The sequence below is a fragment of the Gopherus flavomarginatus genome, chromosome 1 (genome assembly GCF_025201925.1).
Source record: "Gopherus flavomarginatus isolate rGopFla2 chromosome 1, rGopFla2.mat.asm, whole genome shotgun sequence".
In the NCBI taxonomy this organism is placed as follows: Eukaryota; Metazoa; Chordata; order Testudines; family Testudinidae; genus Gopherus; species Gopherus flavomarginatus.
Genome location: NC_066617.1, coordinates 246,905,244 through 246,919,416, shown reverse-complemented (window position 1 = coordinate 246,919,416; position 14,173 = coordinate 246,905,244). Strand labels below are relative to the sequence as shown.

Sequence of the window (14,173 nt, the reverse complement as noted above, 5' to 3'; positions counted from 1 at the left end):
TTACTAAAGATAGTATCTGCAAACATGGATGTCATACTTAGAGAAATGACAAAAAAGACAGAGAAATAGTGTTCACTACCAATATCTTTATTGGGAAAGGTAGAAGCTATTAAAATGAATGTAGGACCAAGACTGAGATATTTGTTTAGCTTAATTAAACTTAAATGTCCTGCTTCAACTTTCACAAGCATAAATAGAGTTGTACAACAATTCTTATGGAATTTGAAGACATCCCGGATATCCACAAGTTACTTAAGAAATCATGGCTAAACGTGGGGGGGGGGTTTCCTAATCTGTATTTATATCACCTGACTTCTCAATGAAGATTTTTAACAAGATGATTCTATCCCACCAACTCTTCCCAAGCCTCATTATGGCTTGAGAAAGAAGAAAAATTAGTTAACCCCTTTGGCTTTCTCTCTGCACATCCATTTTTTAAATGGTTGCCTGCACCTTTAAGGAAAAATACAATATTTATCTCCTCCTGACGCATTCTTCAGAAAATCCAGCCCTCCTTTCATGCCAATCTGGAATAATACCCAATTTAAATTTGCTAATAGCTCAAAACTCAAATCCACTTGGCTAACCAATGGCATATTAACCATAAAAGATATTACTGAATGGACTACTTTAATCTCCATTACATATCTTTGTGGCAAATACCAGCTATTAATAAATCACGGTCCTTTCTACAATAAGCTTCAACTCTAAATTATAGAGGACTTGGGCAATTGTTGGCAGGCCACAAATAACATTCCACTTGAAGTGCACCAGAAAAAGAATATTAGCCAAAAACATTGTGTGGGTAACACAAACAAATGGCTGAACTCCTTGATTTATCCTACTAACTATACCATAAAAAAATGGGAGAAGACACTAAACATGTCCATTTCTTCTTTTAGGTGGAATAATATCTGACACAATATATGCAAAACATCCAGTTCTCTGTTTTTGCATTTCTTTCAGAACAAAATTCTAAATAGATATTATTGGACTCCTGAGTGATTGCATAAAACTGGACTCGTCTCACATAGTAAACATTGGAGATGTGATAGCTCCAGTGCAAACCTCTCTCATGCAGTCTTTGAATGTCAAAGTATATCCACTTTTTGGAAAGAAGTGTATGGTGCTCTTCCTTAGTATGGTAGATATTTCCCCTACATCAAGCCTCTGTGTTTCAGACATTCTAGAAGATCTACCCTGTCTGAGTAATACCAGGAAATGGATTGCGGCAGCACTTATAGTAGCCAAAAGAATCATTTTACAAAAATGGAAATCTGTTGTTCCCCATGCATTTTTTGCTTGGCTAACTGACCTAACTAACAGCAGCCTCATGGAAAAACTGACATTAATCTATAGAGGCACAAGATCCAACTATGAAGACACTTGGTCTTTCGTGAGAGCATTACAACTGAATTCAGGTACACTGGACATCTGATGTTCAGATTGGGGAGAGGAGCTTGTTTGTTTGTTTGAGGAGGTGGAGTTAGAGAATAAAAGTTTGTCTTATTTATCTCTGAATATTTCATATTGTGTTATCGTTAAATCTGTACTTCGGACCCGTGGTTTTTTTTGGTCATTGTGTATGAATGTGTCTGTATGGATGTGTTAAAACTTCTGAACAATACAATTAAAAAAACCTCATCAGTGTAAGAAGTTTTAACCCAATCTATAACAATCACAATTAAATATATTAGTCACACATTTTTTTCAGTTGCACAATTTGGTCTAACAATCCACCTTATTTATCTTGTGACAACCTTATATCAGCAACAAAAACCACAGGGCTGATAATCACAAGGTTAAGCTCCTACCTAACAGGGCTTCCAACAGTGCTTATCAAACATTAGCAGCTCATTCAGAATGCCATTTGTTCATGGTTTTGAGCAACTGTGATCACATTATAGTGGTTGCTCGAACAATGGCAGATTGATTTTAAGCTGGCCCACTTGGGTTTTTTTAAGGCTTTTTAATTGCTTCTAATTGTATCAAGATCTATTTCAGGAGACTCACCCTGATGGGCTTTCAGACTTTGGCATCACCCACTTTTTAGACATTCCACCACCTTCTCATGGGTCAGCTGATGATCACGCATTCGCTGCATTTGCTCAACCATTTGGAATTGCTCCCTCCTTGACATCCACCCTCTGTTCTTCACTCCCTGCTTATAAAAAACAGCTGCTCACTCTTTCACAAAGCTGTTCTTAATGATCATCAATGTTGGTCTGCTCCTTAGGCTTGGTCTATGTTTTAAAATCAGATCGACCTAGCAGTGCTGCAGCTGTACCATTGCATAGCCTTAAGATTCTTTTCCTTTTTTCTTCTTCCCATCTATTTTCTTTGTAGCTTTTACAAGTGGGTTTGTTTCATTACATTTCTCTTATTTATTTTTTCCAAATGGGTCAATAATTTATTTGGAATTACTGTACAACAACCATAGCTCCTTAGTTTTGGATGGGAAATACTTTATGAATATAATTGTAATATTTGTATCTGCTCCATTTGTTGATTAGTGTAGTTAGTCATCATGCCAGCTAGTTTGGGACAAATCCACTTGCTAACTGTAGTCATGCCTCATGACTTTGTTCATTGATGGTCGCATACTGCCTAGTTTTGCCATCAGAGAGAGGCAACATGTGCATCTGATTTTCCAAACATTCAGTATAAGGAGCAAGGTATAGATTCCAAAGAGATTGTTCAAGCAATGAGAGAGAGATTTCTGTCAAATCAAACCAGGAAAATCCATTAGCTTTAATTCATATTTGATTGAACTAACCTGGTAGCCGTATGATGACATAAGGCTCAGAAGTGATCTAAACTATGAAGTTAGTCAATTCCATGGATTTTCTAGAGACTCTGGAGCAATAACATTATCCTTGGAGATCAAGGATTTCCTCCTCCTTGACGCTGCATATGAAAGTATACTAGAGACAGCTGCTGTCAGACCTGTATGTCAAAGCATCCTTGATAAACTGAGGAAAGGACTTGAAGCATCCTGACTTTGGTCTCTAGGCTAGCTCAAAGTCCAAAGACTAACCAGCCTGAGATGCTACCTGTTTACAGATGATAAACACTGTTTTGAATTTTGGCTGGAATCATCTAAAATTCTGATTCTTCTGCTTTACATTTTCCAGAGAGGTGTCTCTTTAGCAATCTTAAAGATTACAGCATCTTTTTTGGCTGTGAGGTCCTTGTAATAAGCCTAACTCTCACACTGATGCATCCGATGAAGTGGGCTGCAGCCCATGAAAGCTTATGCTCAAATAAATTTGTTAGTCTCTAAGGTGCCACAAGTACTCCTGTTCTTCTCACACTGAGGGCATTATTGCACCACCATTATTTAAGCAGGACTCCCTACTGAAAACAGATGAAGTGATATGATCCAGACTTTGGATGTCATCAAAGGTGAATATCTCTTAAGGGCTTACGAAGGGCAGCAACATTACTCTAGAGTATAAGAGATGAGAGAAATATACAGATTCTTGGGGCTGATAGGAAAAATCAACAACAGGACATTTTGGAAAACACTGATGGTGAATATGAAGAACTAATCACAGAAGATAGCAATTTTATTGGTGCTCGCTCTGGATATGACAACGTTCCTGTTAGAATGACAAATAGAAAGACTGAGGATGTAAAATTTAAATCTGAAATGAGCGCTTCTTAAAGGAGGACAGGTAAACAGTGCTGTTGTGTACTTGACAGCAACCACAGCTTAAGAATACTGAGGAATGGAAATGATTAGGTGCCAACATATGAAAGGATGAAGGTACATTATATTTTTGCTTTAGATTTGTAGCATTCTAAGGCACAGAATTGTTAGAAACACATTTATTATAGTCTTGAAAAATAGGGAACAGTCTCTAAGTCTATTTATTTCAGCTATTTGTAAAGGTCAAGATGCAACACACTGTCCTTTTCCTTTTAAAAGATCCCAATCAGTCTCAATCCGTTTGATTCTACCCTTTTATTTGGATTATGAGTTGACATACCTTCACAGGCAGGAAACTTATCTAAAATATAGCTGTCTTCTAGGTGAGACATAAGACTAAGCCCCCATTTTCTGTCTTAAATGTTGTGAAGTGTTACTGTGTACTCTTCAACAGCTACTATATTTTCACCCCAAACATTCTTACTTTTTTAAAATTATATAGAGCTTTGGTATCCTTCAAGATGAAAGGCGCTAAATAAATGTGAGCTGTTATTACTATATAAGAATTTAATTTAGCTATATTTATGTTGTTTTCCTAGTACCAATTTAGCATGGTTTTTGAAAAATATTTTTAAAGCCTAATTATTAGAGACTATAACTTTTCTCTCATATTATCTGTCACAAAGAAGCACTTTTGTCTGGCAATATTAAACAGGTTTCTACCTTCATTAAGTCTTGCAGGCTCATAGATAGTTTAACATTTTATTGGATAGCACCATGGGGTATAATAAATTATACTCTCCACTGTGCAGAGCACACATCACCTTCAACCACATAAAGGGAGTAAACCAAAGAGATGAGACAAGAGACAGTAAAAGCTGTAGTGCTGCGTCACTGAGACATACCCGACTGCCCATTTATGTAGTCAATTGCTTCTTTAAATATCTATAATCTAGTACAGAGGTCCTATAGATGATGAATTTGATTCACCCATGGGTTTTGCTAGCTACTGCCAGTGTAACCTAAGCTGGAAAGGTGCCCAGTAGCAGAAAATTGCCTACAACCCCGCCCCCTCCATCCACCCCACATTCCAAAGTGGTACAAACTACCAGAGACAGAGCATGGCCAGAATACTTCTGCGATGTGCCAGTTCAGTCAAATTTTACAGCCAGCATCTCCCAGCAGAACTGTTTTGGTTACAGTTTAGAGCTTCTCTCCCACAGCAGAACCCAAGATGGGAGAAGAGTAGCAGAAATACCATATGCCAGGGGTAAATTTCACATAGGCCTTAGCAGTCTCCACTAGTGCAGGTGAATACAATTTGCACCTGCCCACATCAGCAGGTAAGAACCAATAATTTTTTAATATAAGTTGTTCACTCAGTTTTTCACCTAAATTTTTACAGACTAAGACTAGGTGATGGGGACAGTGATAAAGGGATAAATAAAGTCTCCAGATGCCAAAAGGTAAAAGAACTTAAAGTAGCATTTTTAGCAACAGCCTGTTCAGCCCAATAAAGGGTCTGGTTGCAATCAACTGAGCATTTATAAACAACAGACACTTTACCAATTGTGTATTTAATCTTATTAAGATATATTTATATTTGTATGTTATTATTTGACTCTTCTAAATCTTACCAGTCAATAGAAATGCTGTGATTACATCCTCACTTGCTCTGAAAATGTAGGGTTTAGCAATCGTCCCTGGCTTTGCTCCCCTGGGACTTGGGCTAGTACTCCTAGTCACATGTGCAAGAAAACCATGTGATGACCTTTTTGAAATTCATTACAAAGGAATAATTTATGTGTGTTGAAATGTGCAAATCAAGGAGACAATAGACTGTGCCACCATTTAGCCTCCAAACATTAGCTTTGGATATGAGCTATTAGATTTTCCTTATAATTTCCTACAGGAGAATTATAGAATGGGTAATGGTCTTCAAGACACCTCAGGAAACAAACCACCAAGTTTTTTGTTTGCTTATAGTTTTTGGTTTAGTGCAGTTTACAGGTTCCAACAGGCTCAATCAATTATTAAAAAGTAATCAATATTGCCAGATATTAAAGCTGTAAAAAAATTAGTATTGAAAAAACTATAAGCAATAAATTCCCAATGCTTAACTAGTCTGACCATTACTGTACCGGCATATGTGAGTGAAGAGGGTCATTCAATACACAGATAGAATAAATCATAAGCTCAGGCAAGCTTTAAATCTCCAGTCTACCATGTTCACTTTTGACTATAGAAGCTTAACTTACACTGGTCAGAGATTTCCCCTGAAGAATCCACCCTGTGTAAAAGGAATCTCTGCTGGCATAAAGTTGGCAAATACTCAGGGACATCCCTGAGAATTAGGGAGCGGTGACTGGTTTCTGAGAGCCTATCCTCTCCAGTGTACCTGGGCAGAGCTGTTGCTGCCTCTCCTGTGCTGCATGAGGCATTGAGCCAGTCATGACCACCACTGCCTCTGGACTGAGAGGAAAGTTTTGTGTTCAAGGTCCACCCCTACCTGCTTTTCAAAAGAAGGGGAACAGCAAGCAGAACTGGAATTTTAATCTCTCCCCACATGTGACCCTAAGAGCATCCCAATGTCAGATGGCCAGGAGCTCCCTGGCATGTTGCAGTGAGTTCCAGCTGTCCTGACCAATCCAGTGGACTCTAGTTCACTATTGTCATAATCTGTATGTAAAAGGGATCATGTAAAATATCATTGGAAAAGTAATAATTCATTGAAATGATGCTTCTTAAAATGTATTTGAAAAGCCATGCATAAGCCCAGTCTGACCTAGACAAAGCATTTGGATTAGTTTGCTTGACCAGCCTTCTTGTCAGGCTGAGAGTGAAGGTACATTTATATAAAAGGTAAACAAATCCATCAAGCTAACAAAGGGAAGAGGTCATGACTCGAGTATCACCAGCAGATAAGGAACCAGCATGAAGTCTTCATCAGGTTTCACGGCATCTCTTCCCAGGAGGAGGAAAAAACTTTATCTGAGAACACATTTCAGTGGCATACTGGACTATAAAGACAGGGTGTCTGAACCTCAAACGATAAGTAATTGAATCAATTGATTGTGTACTGTATAACTGTATTACAATAGGGTATCAAGTAAGGTCTTTTATGAAAGCTAATGACACACTAGTCATAATGTCATTGTGAAATGTATGTATTAACACTATATGAGTAATTATGGATACTCATTGATATTATGCTTTAAAGTCTGTGACCAATCCAAGAGAGAAAAAGGTTTTCTCCCAGAGGGGAGGGAAGGCAGTTAGCTACCTGTCTCCAATTTAATTAAGCCAGGTGTGATCAAAATAATGGAATTCCCATTTATATACGAATGGCAGAGGGGTGGGAAGTCCACAGGAAAGGAAGAACAACTTGAGGTCATCTTGAGTCTGGGGAAAAAACTGAGTTGGGAAGATATAAGGAGAAGGAAGATGCCATCCTGGCATTCATCACTGGACAGACACAAGGTGCTGGAGCTGAGAAAGATGGGCCCTTCAATCAAGGAGGCTGAAGTTTCTGGGAACTGAATATAAGTGGGAAACATATGTAGGCAAAGATATTTCACCTAGGAAGATAAGAGAAACTGGCATCTTGTACTTCTGTGGAAGTTCCTGACAGAGAAAGTCAGCCATGGCTGGAAAGGAGAAAGATCAGTAAGACATCTACTTTGAACCAAGGCTGCAGCTTGTTAAATCTTGGCCACCAGAAAGCATACTTTACATTTATTTGCTCGTAACCATCTTGCATTTGAACTCACTTAAAACCTCTCTTTTCTTGATAAACTTGTTTTACTTTTAAATCTATACTAAGCCAGTGCTCTGTTTCAATATAAGTGCTGTTAACACCAATTAAGGCAACAAATTGCTGTGCTTTCGTCCCTTTAAAGGAGCAACGGACCTGACCACTCCTCTGAATGTTTCAGAAAGCGGCTGGGCATTTCAGGGCAGATGGTTTTGGGGAAATTCAGGATTGGGGGTGTTTTGGGGTCACATGGCTAGTAGTAACCACCGCTGGTGAAGACCAGAGTGTGGCTGTAGAGTTGCTGAAACAGGGCTGCTTAACCATAGACGCTCCATGAATTCTTGTATGCTGGCTGGGAGCATCCATAGAGAGCTACAGTAGCAGAGCACTTTAAGATACTCAAGGACAAGCAGTGACAACCTCTCACTGGTCTGGATTGTACCCCAAAACCCCACTTCCATGGCAGCTACTGCAGAGTTGAGAGAGTAGTGAGAGTATTTCCCATCCCTGCCTTCCCTCAAGTATACCCACAAATGCATGAGGAGCAACTAGGGGCAGAAAAGAAGAAGCAGCATAAATTGAAATGCCCTAGTACTAATGTTCAAGGGCATTATCCAGTGCCAGGGAAAGGGCCGAGTGGTGAACTGACCCTCCTACACTAACCTTTACCCTAGGCTCTGCTAATGAATGCAGCATTTACCCTAGGCCCTGCTAACAATGTATCTACAGAGTCTTGCTGCTGTGTACTGCAAACAAACAAATTGTAAATCCATGTTTGGTGAGTCAAATTGCACTGGTTAGTCAAATTCCCCTACATAATGGCTTGTGTACTTAATTTCCTTCATTGCATGGGTGGCTGGTAGGATCCAGTCTCTGCTCAATGCAGCAGAGAATCACATTATAATTGTATTGTACAGTTACAATAGGATTAGTTGTCCTCATGGGATTTCTTTACACCATTTCAACACACACAAATTCTTCCTTTGTAATGAATTTCAAAAAGGTCATCATTGGTTTTTTCATACGAGAAGATTGGTCTAGTATTTTTTGGCTGCTAGAGCACTTTAAACAAGCGTATTCTGAGCATTTTTCATTCTTAAGTTCCAGTCACTGTTCTGTCACCAAGTTCCCCTTCACTGGCTTCCAACATATAGCAGATAGTTTTGCAATGTGAGCACCAAGAGTCTGTACCTTGGCCTGCAGGCCATCCATCCACTGACTGACATGTTTCATTCAGCCTTCCACAGTAGCTACTTCATTTGAAATACCTTCAACTTTATTTTCAAATAATGACAAAGGGCTATACAGAGAGTTCATTTCTGAGTTTACTAACTAATAATGATAATGCTTTATCAAGCTATTCATCTAGGTACTTAGTTTAAAAGCACTTTGTGTATTCTCATAGTGCCTTTCATTTAAATAAATCCCAAAGCACTGTTTACACCTTTACTAATTTTGCATACTTCATACATACATGAATCATTTTCTTTCTTTAAGAGCATATGATGATACAACAACAAATATGGGCAAGAAGGTAAGTGAAACTTTAGAAATGACAGCTGAGTTCTACTAAAAAGCCCAAAGGGGTTAGGTACCTCAGTCCCATTTAATTCCAATGGGATTTGGCCACCTACCTCCCTCTTTTGAAAATCCCAGCCAACCACTTTAGTGAAACCAGAGTAGTATCTTAGAGATGCACGGAGGCAAGCATGAGCAAATTCCGGAAATAAGAGGATACTCTGACACTTCTTAGGTTTGTCTAGACAATCAGTTGATGCACAGCAAGCTAGGGAGTAAACCTACAGCACACTAGCATGACACATGCTAATTGTCCATGTGGACCCTGCTATCATGTACTAGAAGTTCCCTAGTGCACACTGACCTGCTGCTGTTTGAAATGAAAGTAGATTAAAATGTACTAGGGAACTTTTAGTGCATGGTAGAACGGTCCACATAGTTAGCACACGGCAGGCTAGTGCACTATAAATTTACATCCTGCTCGCTGCAAACTAACTCTTTGTCTAGCTAAGCCCTTACTTTAACAAATGCTGATGCTTCATATCCCTGTGATGAAGAGGGATAGATCAGCTGACTAAGTAACAATGATGACTATGAAAAGATGTCTCAGTAACAAATGATTGGTGATTGATATACTGTCCAACCTCTGCAATGCACCCTAAAAGGTCAATCTGTCAATTACATCATTATAATCTTTGCTGAGTATTAAGGTCATTTGAACTAGCAATCACTTAGCTGAATAAATGAGAGAAGGCCTCTATAGCACAGGAAACTCAATTTGGGTTTAAGTTTCTATTGTGGAAAATCAACGAGTTTTAGCAGCATCTAAACAAGTATCCAAATATTTATAAGATGAAACATAGCACAGTACCATAAATTAAATTAAATTCTTACATTTAATTAAATAATTAATTAAATATTAAATTCTCAGGTACTGTCAGCAATTAAAATCAACATAGATTTATTATTCTACTAAAATCTCACACTATTTTAATTGCACTTAAAAACAGACTAGTCAGTACTTTGGTAAGACCCTGTTGTAACTCATTCATAAACAATGACAGTGAAATATTTGTAGAATATAAAAAAGAATAACCAGCATAAAGGTGAATTAAAGTGCTACCAGATGGCTATCCTATACAGCTATTATAAATTAGAATGCCAGCTGGGCCTGCAGCAGATCCTTGTGGGACTTCTTTAATAATAAAGTTTGGCAGAGAAATAAATCCATCTAATTTATCACATTGTTTTATGTTGAGGAAGATTAATTACAGCAGCAACACAAGGAACCCAATTTAGCACCAAGATGATATTTTATTTTTAGCTAAATACCACCAGGTTCTATTCAGCTCTCCTTACTAAGGCACAACTCCCACTGACTTCAATTCAGGTTGACTTCAATGGGTGTTTTGTCTGAGTAAGGAGTGCTAAATAAGGTAGTGAATAGATCTGTATGTAGTCTTCTGGGCTTGAGCCAAAGCCCACTGACATCAATGGAAAAATCTCCCAATGTCTTCAATGGCCTTTGGATCAGTAACTGCATCTCCTTTTAAATAAGCCACTATGGCATCTATGAATCTGAAAGCTAAATTTGTCCTTTTCTTTTTCCTCACAAAGGATCTGAACACTTTAAGTACCATCTGGACTGTTTCTCTGTGCATTTAGACTATGTTATGCATATCTGGCCTTCAAACACAGATTGCAAACAAATCAGAAAAACTCTATTATAGCGTATGCAGCAGACACTCATTAAGGGCCTGATCCAATGCCCTCCAAAGTCAATACGAACTGAGTGTGCTTTCTATAATAAAATTATGGAGCCTTATTGCACTTGAGCTATTCTATGGAATGTTTATACATACAGTAATTTTGAAATTATTACAGTCCTTTACCTCCAAGACACGCACCCATGGCCAATGAAAAGATTAGTGGTTTCACAGGCAGGTTAACATCAGGATCTTGACTCAGGTTGAGTAGCACAGGAATCTGTTATTGAAAAAAATATAAACAAAAACATATGCATATATATTACTTGTAACACTAACCATGAACTAAGCATCAACAAAATCTATTTAATTAAACAATTGAAAATGCTACCAAGAGCTAAGCTATAACATTGGTCTGTTTACAAGCATAGAATTCTCTTCTTGCCTTTTGGGGACTCCCAGTAGGAAGATCTTCCCTGCTAGAGCCTTCTTCACCAACTGAGCCTATGCCACAATTCAGACATAAGACCCCAGCAATGCTTGACTGAATTAGGGCCTAGCAGCTCAGACATTTCCTGGCCATGGTCTGAGATGCAGAGTACAGCTGACTCCTTAAGGACCCCTTAAGTGTCCCCTGTGGAGGGGAGGCAGAGGAACAGATGCAGATCCAGCACAATAACACCCAGAAAACAGTTCTCTGCTAGGCATTCATGGCCAGATCACAGACTCTTTTTGACACTCTCACTAGAGAATCCAGTTCTATATTTATAGTGTGCCAGTTGAGGCATTATTGATGGGTTTTAGCCCCATTTGGTCCTAATGACCTGTTATCACTGCTGGTTGAGGCCACTGAAATCTACTAGAAACAAGTCACACCAGAAAAGTATATGATTCTTTATATCTTTTCTAGAGACAAACATACATTACAATGATTTAAAGTGAGAACAAAAATCTTGTAATTTTCTTAAATGAAAAGGGGGCATCCACATTTTAAAATCTTGTATAAACTATATGTAATACCTTGTTAGAAACTCAAACATATATTTTACCCCACCAGTTTTATTGTTATCTCCGTATTTGACAAATTGATTTTTCTTTCAGTTAGAAATGCTGTGACTTATTCTTCTTATTAAAAGTCTACTTAGTCTGTTTGTCAAAAACATCAATAGTGTCATCCTTCTGAGAACAACAGAGACAGCAGGATTGGATTGTTTACCTTTAATTCCCTCAGATGGCTGCTTTTGCAGCAAGAGAAGAAAAATATTGCAAAGCCATGCATTATATGTTTGTCTCCGTGATGGAGTGCTGTATCACTTATATAATTTTTTCTTTCAAAGGAACTTGTGTTGTGGAAAATTGACCACATGGTTAGTTTTGGATCAGACAGCCTGAGGCTCCTTTATTTTATGCGAGCGTATATGCAAGGAGAGTCAGCATGACCCCATGCAAGGTGGCAAGCTGCTCTGCCTTCCGTAAATTTCTAGTCAGCTTATAAAAGTTAAAACCACAGACAAATTACACACACATTGTACATTAATTACCTTATTTGGAATATACTGCAAAATATAATGCAGGTCAAAAGCAAGCTGAACTATCAGTTTTCCATATTCGGCCTTTCCTGTTGTTATTCCTAGTCTCGTTTGTGGTTTGACTTTTCTAATGCCTTCACTGTGGTTTTGTTTCACAAGCTTAATTATTGCAAATCAGCATGTCTGGGGACTTTCCATTTCACCTACTTATGCCCCTTATGTACACAAAGTCATTGTTCCTCTATCTTGGGATTTTTTCCATATCACTGTCTTTCTATGCCCTTTATACAAAGAAGCAAACTCAGCTAATACTTTGGGCCTACTAGCTTGATCAAAGCCCCAAAACTTTTCCTGACAGCAGATTTTCCCTGACACTTGGAATCCAACATATAATCATCACCAAACAATACAAGTCAAATTTTGGGTCTGATGTACTATAACCTTCTTCCACATATTTGAAAAGTATTTCTCCTGGGTTTAGGATTTTAATGTAGTGTACACGTGTCTTTTGATAATAACAGCAACTCTCCACAAGCAATGGTGCATCTTGAACTTGAACTTTCAAGAACTGGATTTGAGTTGAAAGAAAAATAGTCAGTTAAAGTTCCAGAATTCCAGTTCAAAAAATTTCTCTGAGCCCAGGAATGCCTCAAGTTTTGTGAACTACCCAGCTGACACACAGAGTACAGAGTCTCATAAAAAGACTAATTCTTAATGCCCCCAAATCAACGTTGGATACAACACAACTACATTGTTTCAGTTCCGTCCAAGCGTTTCCTCATTCTAATGACTTTGAGTAGTGTATGTAGGAATCAAACATCTTGCACTTCAGCAGTAACTCTTGCAGAGTGCTGCAGGGCCCCTCTCTCTCATGCCTCTTCTCAAATCCACAAACAACTCAGAGACCTTTTTCTGGTAAAACACCCCGTGCTGTTTATTTACAATATTGTTTTCCACCACCCTCATACACTATGTGGTCTTACATCTATAGGCCTAGGAAGTCCTCAGCTCCTGAGACAAGGAGAGACAAGTAATCTCCCTCTCTCTTCTGCTACCTCCCTCCCTTCCTCTTCCTTCCTTTTACATCATCTACCTAATGGTCTGAGTAGCCTCTTAGTTCTCCTCAGCACACCCATTAGGCACAGTTCTGATAACTGTGTCTGCTCTGGAGTCATTATTAAAGCTGCAGTGACCAGAGTACTGGCTCAGCTGTTGTTGCCCAGCACTCTGTCACATAGGACCTGATCTAAAGACCACTGAAGTCAATGAGAATCTTTCCATTTTCTTCATTGGCTTTTGGATCAGGCCTTTGATCATTGGATGTCTCCTCTTTTAACAATGATATTTTACACAGGAGAAGTCAGTGTATGAACTTAAGTTTAAAAGCAGTGATTCTCCATTTCTCTCATTAAATAACATTTAATGTCCTTTGTCATGTTAATCTATACAATTATATGTTCTATGCATCACTTTTGAACTCACTCTGAATGCTTAAAACCTCAGTCTCATTTACAGATGCAATTAACCTAGTGCCGCAAAGAGAAACATAAAATATTAAATGGTTGGAAGGAAATGTGTCATTCTAGACTTCAATATATATATTTTTTCAGATGAGGATTACTTATAAAACTGCCTTTGAACCAAGCTGTATATATTTACAAGGGTCTGCAGCAAATCAATTTGGTTATTACAAAGCAGGATGCATTTGGCTAAAACAAACACAGTACTGCTACCTTTCCCATATTTATTTCATGTTCTTTGGAACTGAATAATGTTTTGAAATTTTTTAGCTAAAACATAGTGCCCTTCAATAGAGGCAAAAGCCAATCTCTATTTTTGTGTCAACCATATGTCAAAGTTTATGCTCCTTTCTCCTACCCTCTAGAGGGACTATAAATAGAACAAACAGTAGTTATATGACAGCAACAACTTTATATCAGGAGATTAATGTTTCTTTCTTACACTCTTTTCCTTGTTTTTATTGGGGAGAAATCTCTCCACTAATTTCTAGAGA

General features: G+C 38.2%; 1 protein-coding gene across 1 annotated transcript in view; it reads right to left on the bottom strand.

The window, feature by feature from the left end:
• OCA2 (OCA2 melanosomal transmembrane protein) overlaps positions 1-14,173 on the bottom strand; it is a 301,354-nt gene that overhangs the window by 74,541 nt on the left and 212,640 nt on the right. The window contains exon 21 of the mRNA XM_050932081.1: positions 10,817-10,910. Coding sequence (XP_050788038.1) covers positions 10,817-10,910 — 94 coding nt within the window. The remainder of the gene's footprint in view (positions 1-10,816; positions 10,911-14,173) is intronic.